The sequence below is a fragment of the Pteropus alecto genome, unplaced genomic scaffold (genome assembly GCF_000325575.1).
Source record: "Pteropus alecto unplaced genomic scaffold, ASM32557v1 scaffold75, whole genome shotgun sequence".
Taxonomy (NCBI): Eukaryota; Metazoa; Chordata; class Mammalia; order Chiroptera; family Pteropodidae; genus Pteropus; species Pteropus alecto.
The window spans coordinates 23330227-23357245 of record NW_006440638.1 but is presented as its reverse complement, the minus strand read 5'-3'; the positions used below and the strand labels follow the sequence as shown (position 1 = coordinate 23357245).

Below are 27019 nucleotides of genomic sequence, written 5' to 3'. Positions count from 1 at the left end.
AGAATGACTGAATGGATGAGAAAACAGGACCCCTACATATTGCTGCCTACAAGAGACTCGCTTCAGATTAAAAAAACACACACAGACTAAAAGGAAGGGGATTGAAAAAGATATTGCCTTGATAGACCTAGAGGGTATTGTGCTGAATGAAGTTAGATAGAGAAAGACAGATATCACATGATTTCACATACATGTGGAATCTAAAGAACAAATTCAACAATAACAAAACAGAAGCAGAAATAAACTCATAGATACGAGAATATATTCAGGGATATTAGATGGGAGGAGGTTGGGGGGAACAAAAAATGCAAAAGGATTAAGAGGTACAAATAGATAGTTGCAAAATAGACATGGAGGTGTAGAGTGTAGCATGGGGAAGATGGTTAATAATGCAATAAATATGTAAGGGGGAAGAGGGGTACTAGATTTTGTGGGGTGATCACTTTGCAAGTTATACGGATCTCTGATCACTATGCTATACAACTGAAACTGGTATATTATTATATGCCAACTGTAATTTTTAAAAAACCTCATTGAATTGTACAATATAAATACAAGTAACTAATTGTCTATTATATTTCAATAAAGACAGAGAAAAAAAACTCATCTGAGATCACACAGCAGAGGCAGAATACACAACCCTCAGGGTTCGTGCTCTTAGCTACTACACAATTAGCCTAACTCCCGGCATGTGGATGGTAACACTCTGTAACAACTAGAATTTTATGAAGATTTTGTGTGTATGTGCATACATATGAGTGAAAGTGTGCATGCATGTCACTCTTGAGAGCTATAATGCTTTAGTTCATTTATTCCTTAGGATCCTGTGAGTTAGCATGAGTATCTCCTATTTATGTCAGTGACCAGTTCCTGAAAATCATGGTCTGCATTTTTTAAAAAAGCTGATTAAAAGTCTACTTCCTTTTGTTTTAAATAGGAAAAATTACAGCGCATTACACTTCAATCACAAACACCGAATTAATTTCCTCAAAATAATTAAAGCTTGGTGAAAAGCCTGCATTATAAAAAACAATTACATTAGAATATAATTGCTTAGAGCATGGCTTCCTGATCACCCAATGGTTATCCGATTGTTACCAAACAGTTGTTTTGCATTCAGTAACCCTGTGATGAATGGCTCACTTAGTGCCAGCAGCCTCCCAAATGGACAGTCCACAAAGCATCTACTCATGGTTCTGATATCCAACCAATTGTATTTTGACAGGAGACTTTGTCCACACATTATTTTGTTAAAATCCTATTGAGTTATGCAGCTTTAAATGTAAATTGTATATATGGATCTAACATATATAATATATATATTTAAAAATATGTTTTTTTATTTTATATAAACATCAGCCAAAAACATTGTGCTGAGTTCAGGTATTGGAAACCTATAAGCACTCTGGGTATTAGAAAATGTTAAGGAGTACACCTCCAGCGAAGATATCTCTACTACTAGCATCTCCACTTTACAGATGAGAATACTGAGGATTAGCTAGAAGCAATGGAGCAGGAATTTGTACTCCAAATTTCTGTGACTTCAGGGCCTTCCCCCTTACCCATTATACCACTATGGTATAACATCTATCATAGCCATCATGGTAATGTCACAATGGCTTCATTAGAATGCTAGCATTGTTTTTGTTATTGTTATTTACAATTACTATTATTATCATTTACTGACACTCACTTAGCACTCATTATGTTTCAGATACTGTACCAAGAACTCAACGTATATTGTTCTTTTTTTCCTTCTCACTTCTTCATCAACCTCTGATAGAACTATATTATCCCCAACTTAGAAATTTAAAAAGTTGAGACTTAGGTTTTGGAACTTGCTCACTGGACTTATCTTGTTTAAATAATTTAATCAACTACAGCCTTTACCAAGTGCCTACTATGTACTCTTTTACGTACCAGGGTTATTTAGTGCTGTATTACTGGACATGGAATTTCATAATAGTAGGATTACGCTCATGGCTGTGGTTCAAAGACATTACGTATTTTACTAGTCCATATTTCAATTTTGTTTCTGTAATAAAACCATGCAATTGTATCATGACCTTTGTCTCACCCTAAATAATATGGTGTAACATATTTTATACATTTATTTAGATATACATATGTGTTTGTTGCTAAGTTCAAGAAAGTCTGAGGTCACAGACCTGGGGACTGATGTTGTCCCAGAAAGTAGAATTCTTATGATGCATAAATGATAGCTGATCAAGCCAACACAACTGCTTGAGGAATTATAGCTTATAGAGTTGCTTGGCAGATGAAATCACTCGACTAATTAGAAAATAATGCATTATGCTGTGCCTAGAAAAATCACAGAGCTGCAGAAGCGGAACTGCGCTCTGAGTTACTATGGGCTGCCAGTCACAATAAAGCCTGTGCTTCGCGTTCTTTATCTTTATTTTTTTTTTTTTTTCCTTATCCCTACAGCCCAGAAATTGAAACAGACCCTGGAGCCTTGTGATACTGAATATCCCGCATTTGTCTCTGAACGCACGATCAAGGAAACCTCAGGGAACATTGCTTGTGAAGACTGCTCCAAGTAAGCCCCCCACCTTTCTGCTCAGTATAGAACTTTCCCAGATGGGCCAGTGAGACTGGCATGCACACAATTACATGAAGAGACGGAAGCATGGCTGCCCTCTTGTGTGAGGAAGTATTTCCATCAGCTTGGAAGAAACATCACTTGGCTTTGTTCGAGAGATCATTTAGAGTTTGGGAAACATTCAAAATGCATGAGAACGTAGCCTAGGATATAGGAGGATTTTTAGTCCTGTTTGTTGGTGGTTGGAAAAAGGCCTAATTGGTGTTTTCCCTAATTGACAGTTGGCAATTTCAGCTGTTTGTTCAAGGAAAGTTCTTAGGTGTCTTTACTGAAGGCACCAAATCTTCAGGATTCACTGAAATCTGATGTGTTGGAAATGATTCTTGGTGATTTAATACGAATTTCCCTGATTCCTAATGAAGGTGGGCCTTTTTTTTTTAACGATTCCTTTTCCATCATTTGGGGTTCCTGACCTTTTTATTTCCTGTTGGCAGTTCACTGTTGGGTTGTGGAGCTATTCTGACTAAATAATTACGTGTTCTTTCTATATTTTGGATATGATTTCTTGGTGTCATATGCTTCGTATATGTGTTTTTCTGTCTCTTCACATTTATGGATATCTGTAAATGCATGGAAATTTTCTTTTGCTTTTATTTTAATGTAGTCTAATTTCTTCTTTTCTTCTATGATTTCTGCTTTGTGTTCCTTGTTTAGAAATTAGTCTCTACCCTAATGTGATAATGATATTCTCATACATTTTTATTCTAAGTGCTTTAAAGGGTTGCCTTTCATATTTGGGACTTTAATCCCTATGGGATTTGTTTGTGTGTGTGGCATGAGGTAGAGTCTAGTTTGACCCTTTTCCATATAGTTGGCCTTTTAACCAGCACTATTTATTGAATAGTCTTTATTTTCCTATAGATTTATTATGATACCTGTGCTATGGGCTGAGTTCCCATCTGCATGCAGATCTGTTTCCAGGTTTTATGGTTTGTCAATACCTATGTCAACACCATGTCTCTTTAATTATTCTAGCTTGATAATATGATTGATATTTAGAAGAACAAATATTTCTTCCTTATTCTTCTTCTAAGTTGTCTTAGCTTTTATTTCCTCTTTACTCTTTCATATAAATGTTGGAATTCACTTATTAATTCCCATGATTTAGGCTAGGGTTTTCATTAAAATTCCTATAAGTTATATATTAATTTGAAGGTAACTGCTATCTTTTATGATACTGGATCTTTTTTCTTATATACTATATCTTTATTTATATGTCTTTTTCTATGCCTTTCAATACAGCTTTATAATTTTATGTTAGATTTATACATAGACAGCTTATAGTTGTTGTTGTTTTTTTTTGCTATCATAAATGGTATATATTTAAAGCTACATTTTCTATTTGGTAATTTCTAGAATATGAGAACATCACTAATTTCTATACATCGAGTATACCATATCCAACAAATTGCTATTTGCTCTTTTAGTTCTAATAATTTGCGTATAGATTCTCTTGGACTTTTTTGCATAGACAGTAATATCACTTCTGAAAATTTTCCTTTCCAATCTCCACATTTAGTTATTGTTTTGTGTTTTATTGTACTGAACTTCTGATACGTAGTTGAATAGAAACAATGAGAGTAGGCAGCTGTGTCTTGTTCCTAATTTAAAGGAATTGCTTCTAATAATTCCATGTTAAGTATGATGTTTGCAATAGAGTTTATTAAATTGTAGAAAATGTAATATAAAATGTATCATTTTAACTTTTTAAGTGTACAATTCAAGAGCATTAAGTACACTCACAATGTTGTGCAACCATAACTGTAATCCACTTCCCAAATTGCTAGAGGTTTTTGGTGGTTAACCATTCATTAAGTTAAAGAAAACTGCTTTAAGGGTGTTTGCTGCTGTTGTTATTCTTTGAAACTTCAATGAATGTTGAATTTTATCAAAGAAAAATTTTCTATATCCATTACTAAAATAATTTTAATTTGTTAATATGTTGACTTACATAGATATAATCTAGAAACATTTTGAGTTTTTAAATATATACATATACATATACATACATATATACAAATACACACACACACACACACACACACATATATAATAAGTGTCTTTAGTAGTAGATGGGTTGTCTACTGTGAAAATTACTTGTTTTTCCAGGATGGACTTTCATTATCATGATTTCAAAAAACAAATAACAGAAGCTATATTACCATATTTCAGGATTCATTTGCTCATATTATATTGTGAACTTTTGCTTCTGTGCTCAAAAAAAGTGAGTGAGCTATAGTTTCTTTGTCGCGTACTGTCATTGCTATTAAGGTCATTTTATTGTCACAAAATTACCTGGAGTTTTTCCTCTTTCTTTAATATCTTAATATTTTGTACAACAATAAATGATCTGTTTCTTGTAGTTTGGTGAAACTTACCCACAAAACTATCAGTAACTGATGGGTGTTTTGTTTATTTCTTTGCTTTTGCATTGAGTAAATTTTCAACTATCGAATTCGTTTCTTTAGTGGTTAGATGTCTCTTTGGATTTTCTATTTCTTTTTGAAATGATTTTGGTGATTATATTTCTTTAAAAATTGCCTATTTCATCTCATTTTTTAAGTTTGTTGCATACATTTGTTAATAGTTTTTTGTTTTGATTAAAAATGCTGTAATATTTGTGATTTTGCCCCCTTTTAAATCAACTTCTCTCTCTCCCTTCCTCTCCTATCCCTCTTCTTCTACTTCCCCTTCCCCTTTTTCTCTCCCCTCCCTTTCTGCTGCAGATAATTCTTCCTCTCCTAATTCCCTCCCTCCCACCTTTTTCTGTTTCATAGTTCCTCCTTCCCTCTCTGTACTGGCAGAGATGTGTTTGTTTTGGTTTTCTTCAAAGAACCATCCTTTAGTTATCTGATTCTCTCTGTTGTTTCTTTGACTTTCTATTTTATTTATTTTGCTTCTTATCTGTTTTATTACCCTTCTTTTATGTTTTGGGGGTTTACTCTTTTTTTTTCCTAACATTTTGTGTTTGTTGCTGAGCTTTATCAACTTCATTTTTATATATATAATATCATTGTTATATAAAATTTCTCTCTTCTAGTTTGTTAAATTTAATATATAGAACTTTCATTTCATTTAGCTCCAACAATTTTCTAACTTTGACAATTTTTTGATCTAAAATTTTTTTAACTTATTTTTAAATTTATTTTTATTTTTTATTATGATGACGTTGGTTAATGAAATCCTGTAAGCTTCAGATGTAGATCTATACATTTTTAAATAGTGTTTTAGCATTTCCTAATATGTGAGTTTTGAGACTATCTTTTAATTTTTATTGATTTCTAATTAAATGACATTGTGGTCTGTATAACACATATATTTTAGTATGTGTTGAGACTTGCTTTGTATTCTTGTACTTGTCCATGTGTTTCTGAAAGCAAGTTTTATTCTCTAATAGCTGGGTACAGGAACTAATATATCAATATGTATCTATTGGCTCAAGTGTGTTAATTGTATTTCAGAGTTTCCTTTTGTTTAGGGATGGGGTCTGTTTTAGATGTCACTTAATCTCTTACTAGGCTTAGGAATTTTTCAACTCCTTCATGTCATTCAATGCATTATGCTTTTTATATTTTGAAGCTATATTACCATGGACATCTCTGTTCAGGATTGGTATGCTTTCTAATAAATCATTCCTTTTATCACTATGTAATAATCTTCTTTATATGAAAGTGCTTTATGCTTTAATGTCTATTTTGTTTCCTAATAACATAGATATAGTAGTTCTTTTGATAACATTTCCTAGGCATATTTCTTCCTTTCCCTCCATTTTCAATTCTTTTTGTCATTTTGAGTTTGGATTTTGTCTTATAAATCGAATATAGCTGGATTTGAAGTACCTTTATTATTGGTAGACTTAATCTTTAAAATTTATTGTGTTTACCAAAAAGTTTGGATTAAATTTTTTTGTCATTTTGTATGTCCTCTATTCTCCATTTTTTTCTTTTCTTTTCCTTCCTTCTTTTCTTCCTTCCTTCCTTCCTTCCTTCCTTCCTCCCTCCCTCCCTTCCTCCCTCCCTCCCTTCCTCCCTTTCTTTCTTTCACCTTCTATTGGATTTATTATCTCTATTCATTTTTTTAGCTAGTATGTGAAGTATACACATTTTTCTTTGAGTAGCTATCCTTTTTAAATGTATTTTAATTGGTCAGATCTCTTCTCTCCTCCAGAATAAAAACTTGTAACTCTATAATTTAGATTACCTGCCATCTCTTTCATGTAATATTCTCTAACACTTTAACTCTATTATGGTTTTAAACCCACTAAATGCTGTATTATCATCGTTGCTGCCTATCGTAAATGAAATGTTTACAATTTGTTTACTTACCATTGCTTTTTTTTTTTTTTTTAAAGCATTGCTTTTGTTTTACAGTACTTTGGAAGTTTTTCAGGAATGTTCTGAGAGTGGTAAATTCTCTCATTCATTGTCTAAAGCATCTTATTTAATTACTCTGCGGAATAATTTAATTTCATACTCTCTAAATCGAAATATTTTAAACATACTATTCCATTGTCTTCTGGCTTTTAGTTTTGCACCTTTGTAAGTAGTCTGGCTTTTTTCTTTTCTAATGGCTTATAAAGTGTTTACTCTCTCTTTAATGCTCTGAAGTTTCACTGAAGTATATCTAGATATAAATTTATTTCTGTTTGTTTGTGTATTTTATTCTGGGTAATTTCCATAAACTTATACTAGAGTTAGTAAATTTCATTTTGATCAAGTCTAGTCTGCTACTTAAAGAATACATTGAGTTTTTAATATGAATATTTCTTTTTATATTTCTGGAAGGTTTATTTGCTTCTTTTAAAAATCTATGTATTCTTCTATACAGAGTCTTATTCTTACATTTTCCATATCTGATTATAAAGAACTTTAAAGATTGTTTCGGTAGTTTAAATTTTGAGGGTACCAATCCTCTTGTTTCGTATGTCTGCTTTTTGTCATGGAGGATTATTTGCTCATGTGTTTTGTCGTTTTTGACTATAAGCTGATCTTTATTATTAATTATTATTTTTGTGAAAACTGAATAGAGATTGAGTTTCCCTTCACGAGGGGTTTATATTTGGGCTTTAGTCATGTATCTTATTGGTATTGACTGTCTAGGAATAATTATTATGTGAGTTTTTGTTTTTAGAAGTTTCTGCATCATATAATTACAGTAAATATTTTTTTTCTGAGCAGCATGTAGTTTAGCATTAAAGTTTGTTTTCAGAGCCCCAGACAGCACCAGATTATTAGCTTTTTACACTTAGCTATCAATGTACAATTTGGTTTGTAGTATCTTTTCTTGTAAGATTTTTTTGTGTGTTTAAACATACTTGTTTTGTTTCACTATTTACCCAGCATGTCTAAGTGTTTAGCACAGAGTGGCTTCCATACTTGCCCAATCTGCCATCTTATCGTTTACTATTCTGACTGAGGACATTTGAAGCAACCACAAGAAAGCACTGCAGTATCGTAGTTTAGTGCAGGAGCTGTGAAATCAGAGTTCAGAGTGTGAGTCCTAACTCTAGCAATTGCTAACTGTATGACCTTGAGCAAGAACCTAAACTCTCTGAAACTCAGCTCCTTCCTTGGTAATTTGGGAGACAATAATAGTAAGCATATCATAAGCTTCTTGTAAGAATTAAGTGGGAAAATTTATATTGTAAATGGAGCATAGTGCCAAGAACAGAGTAAGTATTCAATAAATGACCGCATTTAATACAAGCATTATAGGACTTCAGTGAACATTTATTGATTGTTATTTCTTGGGCTAAAACTGTAGGGAGACAGTAATACATGAGGTACACATGATTCCTGTCCTCATGGAGTTTACAGACAAGTAACGAGGCAATCTCAATACTCCATACTTAGTGCCAAGATTAGAGAGTAAATGTTACACAGAAACTTAAAAGGGAGACTTGGGTTGGCCACAGAAAGCTTCCTGGAAGAAGTGACCTCTGATATAAGACCACCAGAATATGGAGGAGTTAGCAGGTAAGAGTATCCAGGCAGAGGGAAGAGCTTTGTGTAGGCAAGAGAAGTTGTGCTGTGTTCAACAAATTGTCAGAAGGACAGGGAAGCTGGAACACATCTGGGGGTGAGGAGAGATGAGAGAGGACACAAGGAACAAGTAAGAGCCAAATTGTGTTGCCTCTCTGATCCTGTCAAAGAGAACGAGTCCCTTGAAGGACTTCAATACTAAAGCGAAAGGACTTCAAATGGAGTTAAAGGATGCCCAAGTGGAACGACAGAAAGGTTCCAATTTTAGGATTAGAAATTGATAGATCACCTGGGATAACTAGTTGGGAAATCAATTCATAACTTTTTTTCTAATTCAAAAATATTCTTGAGGCTTTGTTATAAAATTATGGTACAATGCTCACATAAAACTAGGCTCATAAAAATAGGCTCATAAAAATAGTCTCTTGGAGGCTTGAGATGGATTGAACCCTTTTATTCTTATCTATATTCTTCTCTCTATATTTCATTGCTCCATTTCATAAATAAAATTTATTAGATGATATATCTGAGTATTTGTCAAAGTATTTATGAAGATAACATTTTACGTTTTGTATGATCTTTGTGTTCTTAGAATGCAACATGTTAAGGAGAGAAATAATACTGACTTCTGTCACTTTTCCCCTCTTGATGGCTAGGTGACTTTTCAGTATCCTGGTCAACACGTTTGGTGGAACCAGGAAGCCAGATTTGCATATCTGCTTTACGTCTCATTTGTGTAGAAGTTTGTCAACTTTTGCCTGGAAAGAATGAAATTTTTGCACAACTCGTTCTCTAAGACAATTACTAATTTTTGACCAACTTTGTAGGTAACTTCAGGTCAGGAGCCATAACATTCAAAAATAACACAATTCTACAGCATTTGGCCAGAAGTGAGTTGGAAACTGAGTTTGGTGAAAATTATAGTATTTCAGAAATTATGCACTAAGATCTTTTTCAAAGAAAAACATCTTGCCTCCCGCAATGGAACATACAAAACTATGTCCATTACAAACCATTCTCAAGGCAGCGATTACTTTCCTCCACAAGTACGGCAAACCATAAGAACTGTGTGCTTCCCACGGGAACATGCTGTGTGCTGTAGTGTGCTCTTGGATTGACGTTAACAGTTCTGCCATCTCTTAGAAGAAATCAGGTGACCTCGGTGCCTAAACAATCTTCTAGAGCTCAGGAAACCATGTCAGGTGGTTCTAGCCATATAGAAAAAGTCTTCTTGGTCTCCTTCGAAGACTGGCTGCTCCCAACTCCATTTCTGTGTCCTTTTCCCAGAATTACTTGATGGTTTTATGTGGAAAATACATCAAGAGGTGACTCAATTGCTCTAAATAGAAACCTTAAGTTGGCAACTCCAAAAGTGGACATTTATCTGTCTATATCATAGACAGATATTATAACAGAGGGACAGTATGCAGTGTTTAAAAAAGGATTTTCAAAAATATAGGGTTTATTAAGAATGCAGGAGCCTAAAAGAAAATAAGAATTTACATAAGAATGTCATTAGGGTTGGTGGTTTGGCTGCTTTAACCAATAATTTTCGTCATTCAATATCCCACTGATTATTAAATTAATCTGTTATTCAAACAGCAATCGAAAACAACTCAGCCCATATTTTCTGGGTATTTGTGACTGTCAACAAGTTTAACAAAATTGGATATCTAAAAATAATATAATGCTTTACTATTTTTCAATACATTGCTTTTCTTCTTGATACCCCCTCAACCTTTGCTGAGAAAAGGATCCACAAAGATTTCCTTGGAATGAAAAGCAGTTGCTAAGTTAAATACTTATAACTAGTTAAGAAAAATAATGTAATCACAAATACAATTAAACATGTAGCATTTCCCATGCTGGAACTTTAAAGCTCTTGTCACATTTCAGTGCTGACAAGATGTTGATTTCTAAGGCAAATCAGATTTGGGTTTTTTTTTTTAACATTTTTTTGAGTGTATCTCTTTTTTGGTAGTATCACTCATCACTTTTCATAAAAATTATGTTGCCATCAGTTTCACTTTGGGATCTGAACACCAGTTTTGCTCATCTTTCTTGAAGCCCCAAAAGCTATGGCCGCGCTTCTCTTCTCTCATCACCTCTCCCCACGCGCCTTGCATTTATCCGCTAAGCTGAAAGAAAGTAATTGGTCTCGAAGCTGTGTTGACATGTTTCGTGGGCTACAGTTCAGAGAACCACAGTTCCGGGATTCCATTTTCCTACAAACTACTCCAATTTCCTGTCGAGGTCTCACACTGGGTGGGCCACTTGCCACAAGTCTTTAGACAGTTCTCAGCGAATGCCCTGCAGGTGTTCTTACCCAAGGGGCCTTCTTAAAATGACCTGTAAAATGGATCCACTGAACAATGGGGACATGGTGTCCTCACTAAGTAAGGCTGAGAGGATAGCCTCTGGGAGAGGACTACAGTCTGGGCTACCACACTTAAGAGCAAAGACTTTAACCAGTTAAACATTCTGGGTTTCAGTCTGCTCATCTCCTCTGCAAGGGGCATAATACCTGCTTCATAAGATCTATATGTGGGTTAAACACACACACACACACACACACACACACACACACACACACACACAAAAATCTATGATCCTCATACTTAGCATAGTGTCCAGCACAGAGTAATTGCTTCATAAACAGGAGATATTTTTATAGAGCACAATCCAATAGATCCATCTGTGTTGACGGGGATGTAGGAAAACCACACAATTCCGGTCAGTCCCCTCTTCCAGATTTCTTAGCCTGGAAGGTAAAACTAATAGTTTCAACCAAGAAAGTAGTTGGTGAGGTTTTTACTCCAATGAAACTGTCCTAGATAAAGTAGATCTTGGATTTTTACCACTGCCTGGATGAGCTCTTGGTTCATAAAAAATTTGGAATTCTAAGTTAGGGACTCCACATATTCAATAGTGATCAGATACTTCATTACACAAATTAGACACAGACTTTGCCAGTGGGAGTACATTAGTGTCATGAATAATAAAATTTGTAGGCGTTAAAATGTAACACGTTTAACCACTTGATTTGCAAGCATACACTAATTTGTTGAAATATTTTTGTATCTCCTGCTCCATAGATTCCTGCCAAACTACTGTACTCAATCTTGTCTAAAACATGTAAATAAATATGATTCAGTTTCCCATGAAATAATCATTGGCCCTTTCAAACGAGCTTAGTTCACTTCTAAACAACTCAACTTTCCGCTCTACAGTGAGATTAATACCAAGTTTCAATTCTTCCCTTTGGAGACTGAGGGCTGTGCATTTATTTTCTTCCAGGTTTCCCATTGATGTCATTTACTCACGTACACCTTGCCATGTTGGCTGATCATGTGCAGAGCTGTGGATCACCTAAGTCAAAATAGGTCTTGTCACTTTGAATTTTATAGTGTCAGGCCCATGTAGTGGTGGAGGAAACCACCTCCATCTCCCTAAATGCTCTTGCTTCCCATTCTGTATTTCAAAAGGTGGTAGGCATAATTTCTGGATCCTAAAAGTGATTTCTTTCCATGACTAAAGATTTCAAATCTGACTCTATCAAATCTAAAAGCTTTTCAATGATTTATGTAATGCTGAAGATGTGCTACTCAACTGAGCTATGTTCTTTTTATATTATGGGTGTGAGACCAAGTCTGAATAATTCAATGCTCAGTCTTACATTGAACAACCTAGTAAGTGCTGTATGTTTGTGGTTGCTAAAAAAACATCTTGACTTTAAACTTTCATATAGGGGCAGGGGGAGGTAAGTGCTTACCTTGGGAGTTTTATTTTGAATTGTTGAAATAGTGCCAAAAGATGAAAATGTAGTCCAAAAACATTAGAATAATTGGGATTAAAGACTTTGGATTTTTCTACCAATTCTTCTGAATCCCAGTTCACCGAAGCACTTTACTGGAGATAGGACGTCACTGATTCTCTTTCTCAGATGCTCGGGAAAAAAGTGCTTTATTTCCAGACACAACGATGATTACAACTTTGAAGCTCCAGATAGAATGGCCGTTGTTATTGAAGTGTTGCTATCTTTACTTGCCCTTTGATAAGCAGTGTTTGGAGAGGTTTTAGTACAGGAAATGTTGTAAATTACTGTTTTCCCTTACGAGTCCATGATGCAAAATGAGAGGGACGCATGCCTGTAATGACTAGGCAGGTCTCTACCTGACATGAATTAGTCTCACAATTTCCCATTTGTACATTTCTTAATGTGTGGGAAAGAGGGGTGGGAGTACATGTAAGTGTGGCTAAGCTCATAACACAGCAAAGCTTTCCTCTTCCATGCTGGAGGGTAGGAGACAAGCAGAGCCAAGGAATATTTTTAGAATGTTTATTTGCATGCGGAATGGAGGAGTGCAGAGCCGTATCCACACGATTGACATTTGCAAGCTGCATTTCTGCGGTGTATTGTCTCCATCGCGATGGCTGTTTGTGCTGTGACGCCCACCATCTCTGCCTCAAAGAGCAGTCTGTGTTCCTCCCTTGGGCTGCCCAGTGTTGCACCTGAAGTGGCTTAGCAAGTTGCCAAAACCCTATAGATGTGTGTTTATTAACTCTCCAGCTTGCCCTCCATTTGTTTAGCTTGGAGAGACTTTATATATTCCTATGGGTATTAAAAACCCATCTGATGTATTAAAGGAGCTCAAAGGATCAAAGTAGAAATGCTGCTTGAAATGCAGCATATTGAATATAGACTTAAAATTTCTAGACACAAACCAGTTTTTTCATGAGACATTTTGTATATTCAAGAAGTAAATTCATTTTTTAATGACCAGTTTTTCTTTGGGACTTGGAATTTCTCTTTTCCTTCAGGTGACCTCTGCTCCCACCTTTTTAGGATAACTCATGATTTTGACAAGAAAACCCCTTGGCAACCTAGGGTAGAAGCAAGCATTAATCTCAATATAGTTTTCATGCCTAGGAAGATGTAGCCCAAGAACTTTAACAAACACACCAGCCACTGGCTAATGACCAAGGTCCTTTATGCATTTGGAAGAGAAATAGGTGGAGAGGGTATAAAATGAGGATCCGAGTTACCCATGATCCATAATAATTAGAGGTGTAGATGATCAAAGTCAGAAGGATGTGGGAGAAATTCTCAGGCTAGAATCATTTTATTATATGCTTCTCAAATGAAAATTGCTACACTCACTTTTAGACAACAAATGATATATTTCATGAATGATTCTATTTCTATTGATGTACATTGCGCTGCAATCTTTGGTTATTTTGGTATATCCAAGCTTATGTGAGAATTCATATATGATCACTGTTTATTGAATGCTTACTTTTTGCCAAGGGCTTCATGTACATTTCCACATTTATTTTTCTTTCTTTTTTTTTTTTTTTAAATTTCATCTGCATTTCACCCAGTAGGAACCTGAGGCTCAAAGCAGTTAAGTCTCCTGACCAGTGTTACAGAGCTACTAAGTGCTAGATCTGAATTGGGTCAAGGTCTGCCTGACTCCAAAGCCTGACAGAGAATTCCTGTGGCATCCAGTTAAATGTCTCTCTGTCACAGTACCAAGTCACCTATGTAGCCACATGTCAAACTGAGTTCATCTCACCATCAGGGTTTGCTTTGGAAACTGACAATTCCACCATTCACTTGACCTATGGGAAGAAATCTACAAACATCCAATTTGACAAGAGCCATACATTTCCTGAGTGCCAGTTTTGTGTAAATCTCCATCAGACCTGTTTTGGGGTTTGCTAGTAGCACTTACTGCATTACTGTTTAAGCATCTGTTTATTTGTCTTCCTCCCCCACCAAATCAGATGAAATAGGCTGGAACAGTGGTAAAAAGTATTTCTGGCTTTAGAGTCATGCAAACTTGGGTCAGAGGCCTCAATACCATAACTTCCTAATTGGGCGATCTTTGCCAGCAAGTGACTTACTCCCCTTAGTTGCCAACTACTTGTCTGTAAAATGAAGATGCTAATTGTACCTACAGGGGTCGGCTTGATGTACACATCACAAGGTACAATTATAAAAAAGACTTCTTCCAGGACATGGAAGGAACTGAAGTGCCCTACAATAGATGATTGGATAAAGAAGATGTGGTACATATATACAATGGAATATTACTCAGCCATAAGAAGAGGTGAAATACTGCTATTTGTGACAACATGGATGGATCTTGAGATAATCATGCTAAGTAAAATAAGCCAAACAGAAAAAGTTGAAAACCACATGATAGCACATATGCATGGGATACAAATTAAAAGCAACAAACAAAACATGACAAACAGAGACTCATGGATATATGGACTGCAGACTAGCGGTTACCAGAGGGAAGGGGAAGAGAGCAGAGGTAGATAGGGATTAAAGGGGTCAAATATGTGGTGACAGAAAGAAATGTAACTATGGGAGGTGAACACACAATACAATATATATATGACTTACTGTTGAAGTGTACACTTGAAACTTATTGGATTTTGTTCATCAATGTAATCCACTCAAAAAAATTAATTAATTAAAAAAAAGCCTTCTTCCAGCATCTACCATTTAGTTGGCACTCAATAGCTGGGAGATCTTATATTGAACTCATTATAGATGTGAGCATGGTATGTTTGATTCCTATATTCCTAACACCTAACATGGGGCCTTGTATATAAAATAGTGGTCAGAAAATTGTTGATTGAGGCAAAGTTTCCCAAGAGAATAATAACCTTGTAAAGTGTGAGCAACAGGGGAGGAGGGGTGTGTAATTCTAGTAGCTGAGACACCTATTTATTGTTATATTTGAAAACAAGTATCTGTTTTGAAAACAACTAGAAGTTCAGATTCCCAAGAGCCAAAAGAGAATTTCGTGATTTTCGTTAGGAAAAGAGAAGGTGATCCAGAGAGGGGAGAATACTTGCACACGGTCCCAATGGGAAGGCACAGCTGATGCCAGACTCAAAGCCCAATAGAAAGCCAGCCATTTAAGAATTTTTCTCTGCATCATTGCTGCTTCTCCATTGCTGATCATTTTTAAGTAACTATTAGCTAACTAACTAAACACATAAATAAATATTATACAAAGTATGATACACAAACATGGTAAATAATTTGAATATGTAATACATAAAGATATGTAATGAGAATTAAGTTCCCTGACCCGTGATCCCCTGGAACTTCTCTAGAAGGGTGTCCGTTGTTTCTGGGTCCTAGTGGAGCACTCCAGGGATGTCTTATGCAAACATAAACACATGGGTATATTGAATGTTTCGCTTTTTTTTTTTTTACAAGAATGGTAGCATTCTACTTCATCTTTTTTTCCCTTTGATATATCTGAAACTATCTTCACATCATTATAAAGATTTTTTTTTAATGGTTACCTGAGCTTTGATTTTGGAGGATGTTTTCATTGAGCCCAAATTGGACTTTTGGGTTCCAAAATGTTGGCTACTTGAAACAAGATAGAAAGGAAAATCCTTGTGTAATATGTAATTTATCCATATGATAAATTGCTAGAATAATTGATGGGTAAAAAAGTATGCATATGTGTAATTTTGATAGATCCTGCAAATATGCGCTCTGGAGATATTAAACCAATTTGCCCTTCTACCAATTTATGAGAATATATGTTAGTTATGCTCTTACCAGCACAGCATGTTATCAGATGGTTTGCTCTTTGCCAATGTGATAGACAAAAAATGGAATATCATTATTATCTTTTCTTTAATGATTAAGATTGAATATATTTTATGTTTTTTATTTCTCTTTCTGTGTACTCTCTAATTATGTCCTTACTTCTATTTTTCTCATTAGTCTTATGTTGTTGGTCTCTTGTTTTAAGATATCAGACTTTTATATTGACCACATATAGTAAGAAAATTAACTATTTGTCCTATTTATTATATTAAAAACATAGCTCATCATAACTATTTTTTCATTACAAAAGTAATACATGGCTGTTTGAAAAGAGAGAGGATTATCAACAATCTCATCATTCAGAAGTAAAACTGATAAAATTTGATGTACTTGCTTCTAATCATGTTTTCTGTACATTTTTTTAATGGAACAATATTATAAATATTGTTTTATAATATCCTTTTTTTTACTTGAAATGTCATAAGCATATTTCATTGCTCTTAAATAGTTCAGCAACGTAATTTTTAAAAATAACCACACAGTATGCGGATTTATTAGTTTCTTTAACCAACCCCATTTAAGCTGTTTGTGATATTTGCTATATAAGCAATGCCATCCTAGATGGATATCTTTATTCCTAAAACTGCATATCCTTATAATGGTACTTTTGATATCAATTCCTAGAAGTACAATATTTGGGAACCATTTTTGTTAAGAAAAATCTTGATAAGGGTTAGTTATATAATATAGATATAAATATTTTTCTTTAGATGCCTTTTGTGTTGCTTGTTTGGCGGGATAAGATTTAACTTTTACAAGGAACAGATAATAGGTACAAGTTAGTTTCCAAAAAACCTTCTCCAGGAAAATATGGTGCCAACGGAAAGTGGAAACATAAGTAGTGTGAGCTTTTTTTTTTTTAACATTAAGGTGGTAGAAGAGGTCTGTTTGTAATTTAGCCTAAGACGTAAGAAAAACAAAAAATACAGTAGTGATAGACAGGTTTATGCATTTAATGCTTTTGTTAGTAATTATTTATAAACTTCCTTACATTATTTTTTTAAGTTCAGTTTTAGCAAAAGGTATTGACTTCTAACAGGGTGCCAGGTTAATTATTTCAACTTAATAATAAGCAACATTAAAATGACATTACACAGTCTTATTGAGGGGTCACAGAAAAAAAAATGAGCTTCAGAAACACTTTTTGAATGTGCGAGCATGACTGTAAGTACAACTAATCAGGAAATTAAAGCAACAAGAAAAATTGTTGAGATTAATGAACCCTGATTAAAACAGGATAAAGTGTTCAGGGTATATAAAAGTCACATAGTTCTCAGAACAGGCCTGTGTGTTCCAGAACACTTATTTCAGCCTACAGTAAATCTCTCAAATGAATGATGTTAATGCTATTGATTCCAGCCATTTCCTGACTGGCCTATTCATTATGTCATTTTGCCATTATGAAGGACTCTGGCTTCTAACACATGTCTATCAAGCTCTGAAAATTGAATTGGAAGGCAAAACAAATACTATATAACCTTGTTTTCTGTGTTTGAAAACTGTGCAGGCTAGAGAAAAGATTGTTGAATGATCTGGGTAGTTAGGATAATTCTAAAAATGTTTTCAAGCTTTGAAAACAAGCTCATGTTATGTGAAGCAATAAATTCATATGAGCATCTGGTAATTAATGGGCTAGGGTAGAGGTTAAAATATGTTGGCCCCACTGATGGAGATGAATCAAGAGAAAGGTCTTGAATGCACATTAATTTGAATTCTCCACTTAGTTTTGCTATTGTAGATACAACATTAGTCTCATCAGGTGTTTCCTGAACAGTGGTCTCAAGGTGTTTTAAAAAGTAAAACTGGACAAGGTCGAAATGATGGTTCTTCTGTGGGCACCTGTACCTATGGACAGTTTCATTAGACCGTTTATTTGGCTTAGACTATTAACCATATAATAAGCCAGCTAGCCATATGGTGATCATCATCCTTCTTATATGACTAGTTCTAGTAATATATCCAGTAATAAATCACCCCTCGTGATTTATTTTTTGAAATAGTCACCTTATGCAAAGGAATTTTATTTTTTTGCTTTTTAAAATGATGTCATTTTTCTATATTATTTTTCTTTTTCAGAATATTTATCAGTAGCTCTCGAACACAGTATGGGGCTCATGAGAATCGTCCAGGGGCATTTGTGGAAGCGTATGTTCCTGGGCCTCACTCTGGACCTACTGATACCCAGTCTCTAAGAGCAGGGTTGGGAATCTGTATTTTGGCCAAGTTCCCCCAGTGTTTCTGATGCACAGCCAGGCTGGGAGACTTCTGCAGGATTTCCTAGGACGTGACAGTATTTTCATGGACTTCATTGCCAAAAGCTTGATACTCTCACTTTTTTTTTCTTATTGGCATAAACTAGGAAGAAGTCAGAAATAACTAAGAAAAACAAACAAAGAAGAAACCAAGGGGAAGTAATTCCAAAAGTTTCATTTGCACCTCACCCTCCCCAAAGATTCAGAAGTTATTTGTAATGATGTACCACCATTGCATGTTCAGGGCCACTACTTAGATGTGTTGTTATAATTGCAACCAGGCTCAAGGAAAGACGGCCAACCTAGTGTTTAAAGCCGAGTTTATGGAAAATGAGTGACAGCTAAAAAGGGATAAGTAAATCATAAATGAACTATGAATTAAGGCTTCAGGAAAAACATGAACAGAATTCACCCAGACATCACTGACACTTTTGGGAGGAAGAATTTCAGGATTTGTGTCCTAGGATCTTGGAGAAAGCAGGTAATACCTTTCTGCAAGAGGGCGTGTCCCACTATATACCAGAGCCAGGATGCAGGAAGTCAGTCATCACCTTCACTTTAGAAAGGGGAGAAAGTAAACAGAAGGGGATTTCTCAAAATTACCATACAATGATTTTGAAGGATGAGACAAATTAACTGTTTAGTGTATTATGGCAGACATTTCCCCTCTTATTTCAGTGTATGTTTTATTTCTTTTTATAAATTGTCTTCTGTGATGTCAGCGTTCCCCTCTGAAGTAGTCTTTTTTTTCCCCTCTATCTTTAAACATTTTTCTAAAAGCAAAATACTGTAAGGTATAAATCTGCTGTTTTTAGATCAAAATAAATGTTTTATTAAATACGTTTATTTACAAAATAATTTGTTCACTGTGCACACATGTGGTGATAGATGCTGTGGTAAGCACCGGGATTAAAAATCAGGTACATTGAGCTGTTGTCCTCGATAATCTAGTTGCATGACCTTCCTGAGAAGTTGTCGCATTCTCAGAACAACTTATTTTGCCTAATTTTGAAAACCCTCTTTCTCTCTGTGATAAAGTAGTTGCTTCTAAAAGTTGGGTTGTTTTGTCCAAACAGCCATGAAAACCACAAGCATCCAAATTTCATTAAATTTTATTAAGGTGAACATACCAGTTCTCTTATTTTTATCCTAAAATTTTCATGCCGGAGATATAGCTTGGATTTCTTAAGGTCATTGTCGTCCAGTGTGTTTGAGAAGTGCTGTATGAAGGTGGATTCACAGATATAATGTGAGAGACTGTGCATACATATGTCAATATTTATCTATAAGAATTCAATAAAATGCTATATATGGATATATGAATATACATACATCTACAGGCGTGAAATTAAGTGCAGAACATGTATGTGAGAATATTCAAAGATATGAAATGCAGTATATGTGGAGATATGAATTTATTCCTTATTCCTATTATTCATTATTCCTTTTAGAAAGTTTGAATTCAGTTTAACCTCTTAAAAGTTCTGGTAAGTCCTGCAGTAAACAAACCTATTGAGTTGTTTTTAACCAGGAATTCACCAAACATTTATCAATATTTAGCAGAATAAAACTCACCTTGAGAATCACTCTGTTAGGCTAATAATTTCCATTACAGATTTAATGAGATAGAAGTCTTTCATGACTTTTGAGATATTTATAAGATATTAAACACCTTGAATATGATGCTAAGATAAACGAAGTTGCCAAATGCTGGACATTATATGTAAATAATTCATCTATAGGTGCATTTATTTAGCAAGGAGGGTTAGTTGGACAGACTAGACTAGAACTGCGTGCCACAGAGAAGGTAGTCATCAGATGTCTGACTAGGTGTGTGAATTAGAGGTGCTACCCTCGCCTGTTCAGTTAAAAAAAAAAAAAAAGGAAAGACATGTTGGCTACCCCAATTCTTCATTTCCAAAATACATTTTTTGAAAATAAAACCTTAGGGAAACCTAAAAGAAGCATGAGAACTCATCCTTAGAAGACAAAGAACCATGAGTGCACAGTCAGGACCTTCTCACTAATGTTTACCGTCAGAAAATGTCCTAGCCTGTTTTCTGCAGTATTCTTTTATCTACAACAAGTAATAGTTTGGAAATTGACTAAGGAGAAAAGATGTAAAAAGAGTTAGTGTTCAGAAAAGCACTTGACACATAAATTTATTTTTGACCTTTTAATGGTCATTGGAAAAGATTAATTTTAGTTTTGTTTATGGTAATGCAAAAAACATACAAAATTACAAAGAATAATATAACAGACTCATGTAACCTATGACACAGCTTCGACAATTACCAGTCTTGTCTCGTTTTAACCCCATCTACATTCTTTTTATGATTATAAAATCATTAGTACTACTACTATTATTATTTTGCTAGAGTATTTTAAAGCCAATCCCTGAGAACATATTTTTTTATCTATATACTTTAGAGTGCATCTCTTACATATAAAGACTTAAAAATTTTTAATCACAATGCCATTATTATACCCTACAAAATTAATAGTAATTCCTAAATGTTATCTTTATCTATATTCAAAATTCCCCAACTGTTTCAAAGTGTCTTTTTATTTTTGGTTTGTTTGAAACACAACCAAATGGATTGCACACATTGCCTTTAATTGGGAAGTCGTTTGTCCTACAGTATACACTATATTCTGCATTTCCCTGCTGATTAGTTAGGATGAGTACATTTTCATATGCTCGTTGGCCATCTGTATGTCTTCTTTGGAAAAGTGTCTATTCAGTTCCTCTGTCCATTTTTAAATCAGGTTGTTTTTGTTTTGTTTGTTTGTTTTGCTATGTTTTGCTCATTTTTTAAATTGTTTTTTTTTATTGTTTTAAGGGTTGATATTTTTTGTATATTCTAGATACATGTCTTCTACAGAAATATATGATTTGAAAATACTTTCTTCAAGCTTGTGAGTTGTATCTTCTTTCTCTTAACAGTGTCTTTTACAGAGCAGAAATCAGTTCATTTCTTAAAATCAGTTAATTATCGAAATCTTATAAATCGATTTTTAAATGGATTGTGCTTTTGATTCATAGCCAAGAAATCTTTGCTTAACCAAGATCACAAAAGTCTTCTCTTATACTTTCTTATAAAAAGTTTATACTCTTCAACTTTATTTTTAGATTTGTGATCCATTTTGAATTTTTTTTGTACATGTTTGAGGTACAAATTGAGATTCTTTTTTTGCAAATAGATATTCAATTATTTCATTATTATTTGTTGAAAAGACTATTCTTTTTTCACTGAATTGCTTTTGTACCTTTGTTGAAAATCAAGTGACTGTATGTATATGTGTCTATGTCTGGACTCTATATTATTCAACTGATCTACATGTGTGTCTATTCTTCAAAATCCAGCTTTCTTGATTATTGTAGCATTCTATTAAGTCTGGAAATCAGGAAATAAGTATCTGTAAGCTTTTTTTTTTCTTTTTTAAAATGCCTTTGTTTATTCTAGTACATTTACCTTTCTATGTATATTTTGGAATATAATTGTCAATTTCCATGAAAAATTCTGCTATAATTTTGTTTGAAATTGGGTTGACTGTATAGTTTAATTTGGTGGAATTGATGCAACAGTACCGAGTCTTCCAATGTATAGTTTTTGGCTTACAGATTTTTCAAATATTTTTACAGTTATACCTAAGTATTTGCCGTTTCTTTGCTGCTATTTTAAATGATACTTTTTAATTTCAATTTCCAACTGTTTATTGCTAGTATATAGAAATGTAATTGATTTTTCCATATTGATCTTCTATTCTGCCATCTTACTAAACTGACTTATTAATTCTACTTACTTTTCTGTAGCTTCTTAGGATGTTCTATAAAGACAAATTATGTCATACGTGCTTAGAGATATTTATATTTAATTCTTTTCCACTCTACATGCCTTTTATTTCTTTTCTTACTTATTGTACTGACTAGGACCTCCAGGGTGATATTCAGTAGTAGAGTATGAGCAGATAACCTTGTCATGTTCCCAATAGTAGAGGGAAAGCATTCAGAAATTTATTATTAAGTCTAGTGTTAGCTATTAGTAGTTTTAGATGCCTTTTATTAGGTTAAGGAAATATCTTCTTATTTGTAACTTGTTGAGATTTATTTATCTAGTATTTATCATGAAAGGATACAAATGTTTGTCAAAATTTTTTTCCATCCTTTTTGATAATCATATGATTTTCCTATACAAGTCTTTTGATATAATATGTTACATTGGTTTTAAATGTTGAACCAGTCTTGCATTCCTGGGATAGAACTTATGTGGTTAAGATGTATTATTCTTTTCATATATTACTGGATTCAAATTGCTAATATTATGTTAAGGCATTTTGTTCTGTATTAATATGGTCTATTGATGTGTAATGTTCTTTTCTTATAATATTGTTGTCTTGATTGGGTATCAGAATAATCTGGCCTTCTAAAAAGACATGTGAAATGTTCTCTCCTCTTTTACATTCTAGAAGATTTTGTGTAGAACTATTACTTCTTTAAATGTTCAGTAGAATACCCTGCTGAGGACTTCTGGGCCTAAAGATTTCTTTGGGGGTAAAATTTTAACTACGAATTTAGTATCTTTAATCAGTGTAGGACTATTGAAGTTAATCTCTTCTTGAGTGAGTTTTGGTAGACTGTGGCTTTCAAGAAATTTGTCTAATTCATCTGAGTTTTCAAGTTATAGACATATTATTGTTTTTGTATTCCTTTATTATCCTTTTTTATCTATATGAGCTATAATGATGTTCTTTCTTTCATTAACAATAGTTTTAGTTTGTGTCTTCTCTCTTTTTTGTTTGGTAGTAGACAGACTAGCAGTTTATTAGTTTTGTTGATCATTTTAAAGAACCAGCTTTTAGTTTCATTGTTCGCTCTATTGACTTTTAAAAATTAATTTATTTATTTTTATTATGGTGACATTGGTTAACAGAATCTAGTAAGTTTCAGGTGTACAATTCAACAGTAGGACATATCTATATATATATTGCATTGTGAGTTCACGGCCCACAGTTAGATTTCTGTCACCATATATTTGACCCCTTACACCATCTACCTCCCCTCTCCCCCTATCCTCTGGTAACCACTAGTCTATTGTCCATGTCCATGAGTCTCTGTATGTTTGTCCTGTTTGTTTGTTGCTTTTAGATTTATAACTCACATGTTAGTGATATGATGTGGTTTTCAAATTTTTCTGTCTGGCTCATTTTGCTTTGCACGATTTTCTCTATTGATTTTTGTTCTCAACTTTATTGTTTTCTTAGCTTTATGAATTTTTCATCCTCCTTGCTTTGGATTTTTTTTTCTAGTTTCTTATAAAAACTTAAAATTTTGATTTGAGACCATTTTTTTTTCTTTTGTAATATAAGCATTAAAACTAGAAATCTTCCTTGAAGCATTTCTTTAACTGTATCCTACAATTTTTGATCTGTTGTGTATTTTATTTTTCATTAAATATTTTTGAAAAATCTTAGGGTGGCTCTACAGTGTAGTGGTTAGCATGTCTGCTTTACATGCAAAAGGTCCTGGGTTCGCGCCCCAGGTGGAGCCATGGACCATACCCTGGGTTTGCCAACCCCAAGTGTGCCAGGCCCCAGGTACACCAGGCCCCCTCTCCCCCAGTGCGCCGAGGGTGCCGGGCCGAGGACCGCTGGGCGCACCCCACGAGCTTGTGGGAGGAGACACCCCACCTTCAGAGATTCAGTTCTTAAGGGGAAATGGCAACATCCATAGTTCAGGGGTGGAAGTTGGGGGATGGGGGATTAAAGAGGGGAAAAAATATATATTTTTGTAATATTTCAAAGTATTTTTTGATTCTCCAGCAACTTCTTTGACTTTAGGATTATTTAGAAGTGTGTTGTTCGATTTCAAAATATTTGAGGATTGTCCAGAAATATTTTTGTCATTGATTTGGGGTTTAATTTTATTACGGTTTAGGAGCATTCTTTGTATAATTAAATTTTTTTTTAATTTGAAAAAATTTGCTTTATGGACTATAATAAGATCTAATGTGGTGAATGTTCCACATGCACTTGAAAACAAAAAATGTATATTGTGCTATTGTTGATTGGAGTGTTCTAAATATGTCAATTAGGTAAAGTATTTCTATATCCTTAAAGATTTTCCGTCTACTTTTCTGCTTTATCTAGTGATGACCAAAAGAAGACTCTTGCAGTCTTCACTTATAAGAGTAGATTTGCCTATTTTTGTTTATTTGTTTCAATGTATATTGTTTTTGCTTCATTTATTTTGATATTTGATTAGGTACATATGCATTTGAGTTTGGTATGACTTTTTGGTGAATTAACTCTTTTACCATTTTGTGATGTCTCTCTTTATACTTGAAATATTCTTTGTTCTGAAGTATACTTTGTCTGATATTAATGTAATAATCCCAACTTTTTTTGGATCAGTATCTTCATGGTATAGTTCTTTCGATCTTTTTACATTGAACTTATCTATGTGTTTATAATTAGAGGTTTTCTTATAGACAGAACATAGTTGGATCCCACATTTTTATCCAGGATGTTAATATCTATCTTATAATTGGAATGTTCAGGCCATTTATTTTTAAAGTAGCTATTGATGTGTTTAACTTACAATCAACCATCTTCCTGGTTTTTTGTTTTTCTTCTTTTTTTTTTTTTTTCTACTACTTCCTTTTATATTGAGTGTTTTATGATTCTATTTTTTTTCCTGCTACTGGCTTATTTATTTATACCTTTTTAAATACTTTTTAAAATGGTTATACTAAGGTTTACAATATATATCTTTAATCTCTCCTGATTTACTTTTAAATAATTGTATTTACTTTTAAATAATTGTAAAATATTTACATATTGTTTCATGTATAGTGTACATATCTTTCCTATTTTAGACCAATCAGTATTTTTTCTATATATTTTCTGGTCCAGTCTCTCTTTGCTCAACTCTAGGATTCCAAATACATGTTTGTTAGACTGCTAAATACTGTGTCATTGCTTATTGAAATTTTGTTTATTTTTGTTTTAATCTTTCTTTCTTTTTCAGTTTTCCAATTAGGATAGTTGCTTTTGAGTTGACTTCAAGTTTGCTGGTCTTTTCTTCTATTCTCTACAATCTGTTTTTAATATCATTCAATGTATTTTAGATTTCAGATATGTTATTCTGGGTTTTTGGATTTGCATTTACTTCTTTTACAGAGTTTCCATTTTTATGCTGAAATTCCCCTGTTTCTTTGTCCAATGTATACATGGTTTTAGGCTCATTAACATATACAGTCTCATCTACTTATCTACTAGATTCTAACATCTGGGCCATCTGTCAGTCTGTCTTTAGTGACTGATTTTCATCTTGACTATTTTGTCACATTTTACTATTTTATCACATATATAGTAATTTTTGTACACTGGGTATGGTACATTGCAGATGCCCCGGATTCTGTTATTCTGCTCAAGAACATTAAGTTTTATTGTATCATGCATTTAAATTACCAGTAGATCACCTTGCTCTTTTGGTGGCTTGATTTTAGGCTTTAGTAGGTTAATATGTTTCATTTATGCCCCTAGGCCTGGCATGTAGTATTTATACCTTAAAACTTCTTACCTTGGTCATGTGTAGAATTTCTCTGCACTAGTAAGAATTGGTATAGAGGTGTCAACTTAGGTTAATTTAACATTCAGAATTTTTTATAAAGTATAGTTAACTTATAATATTATACTATCATCAGGGTTAGAATATAGAGATTTGAATGTTTATATTCCTTATTACGTAATCACCACAACATGTCTAGTAACCATCTATCACCATACAAAGTTAATATGTTAATATTGACCATTTTGTCTATGCTGTTACCTTACATAGCTTACTGTTTGTTTGCTTTTTAATAACTGAAAGTTTGTACCTCTTATTCTCCTTTATCTTTTCACCCATCTTCCCACTTCCCTTCCCTCTGGCAACTATCAGTTCTCTCTTTTTATCAGTTTGTTTTTGTTGTTGTTGTATTTGTTCATTTATTTTTCATATTCCACATATAAATGAAATCATACGATATTTGTCTTTCTCTAACTTATTTTACTTAATTAACATAATAATGTCTAGGTACATTAGTTTTTTTATGGGTGAGTAATATTCCATTTTATATGTATTATAATATCTTCTTTATCCATCAAGGTTGCTTCCATATCTTGGCCTTTGTAAATAATGCCACAATGAACACAGGGGTTCATGTATCTTTTCAAATTAGTATTTTTGTTTTCTTCTGATAAATACCCAGAAGTAGAATTGCTGGGTTGTATGGTAGTTCTAATTTTATTTTTTTGAGGAACCTCTTTAATCTTTTCCATAGCGGCTGCACCAATGTGCAATCCCAACAACAGTGCATGAGGGTTCTCTTTTCTCCACATCCTCATCAACACTTGTTGTTTGTTGACTTTTTGATAATAGCCATTCTGATAGGTGTGAGGTAATATTTCATTGTTATTTTGGTTTGTATTTCCTTGATGATTAGTGATATTGAGCATCTTTTCATATATC

General features: G+C 33.7%; 1 protein-coding gene across 6 annotated transcripts in view; it reads left to right on the top strand.

Annotated features, from left to right (window-relative positions):
* CACNA2D3 (calcium voltage-gated channel auxiliary subunit alpha2delta 3) overlaps positions 1–27019 on the top strand; it is a 799126-nt gene that overhangs the window by 752640 nt on the left and 19467 nt on the right. For 5 of the 6 annotated variants that reach the window (XR_003048003.1, XM_015593665.2, XM_025050813.1 and 2 more), the window contains one exon: positions 2449–2560. Coding sequence is in view for 5 of the 6 variants with exons in the window: in XM_015593665.2 (XP_015449151.1) it covers positions 2449–2560 (112 nt within the window). In the remaining variant the exon portion in view is untranslated. Of the gene's footprint in view, positions 1–2448; positions 2561–2844; positions 2982–27019 lie in introns of those variants that run through there. The other variant, XM_025050815.1, reaches the window with a different exon arrangement.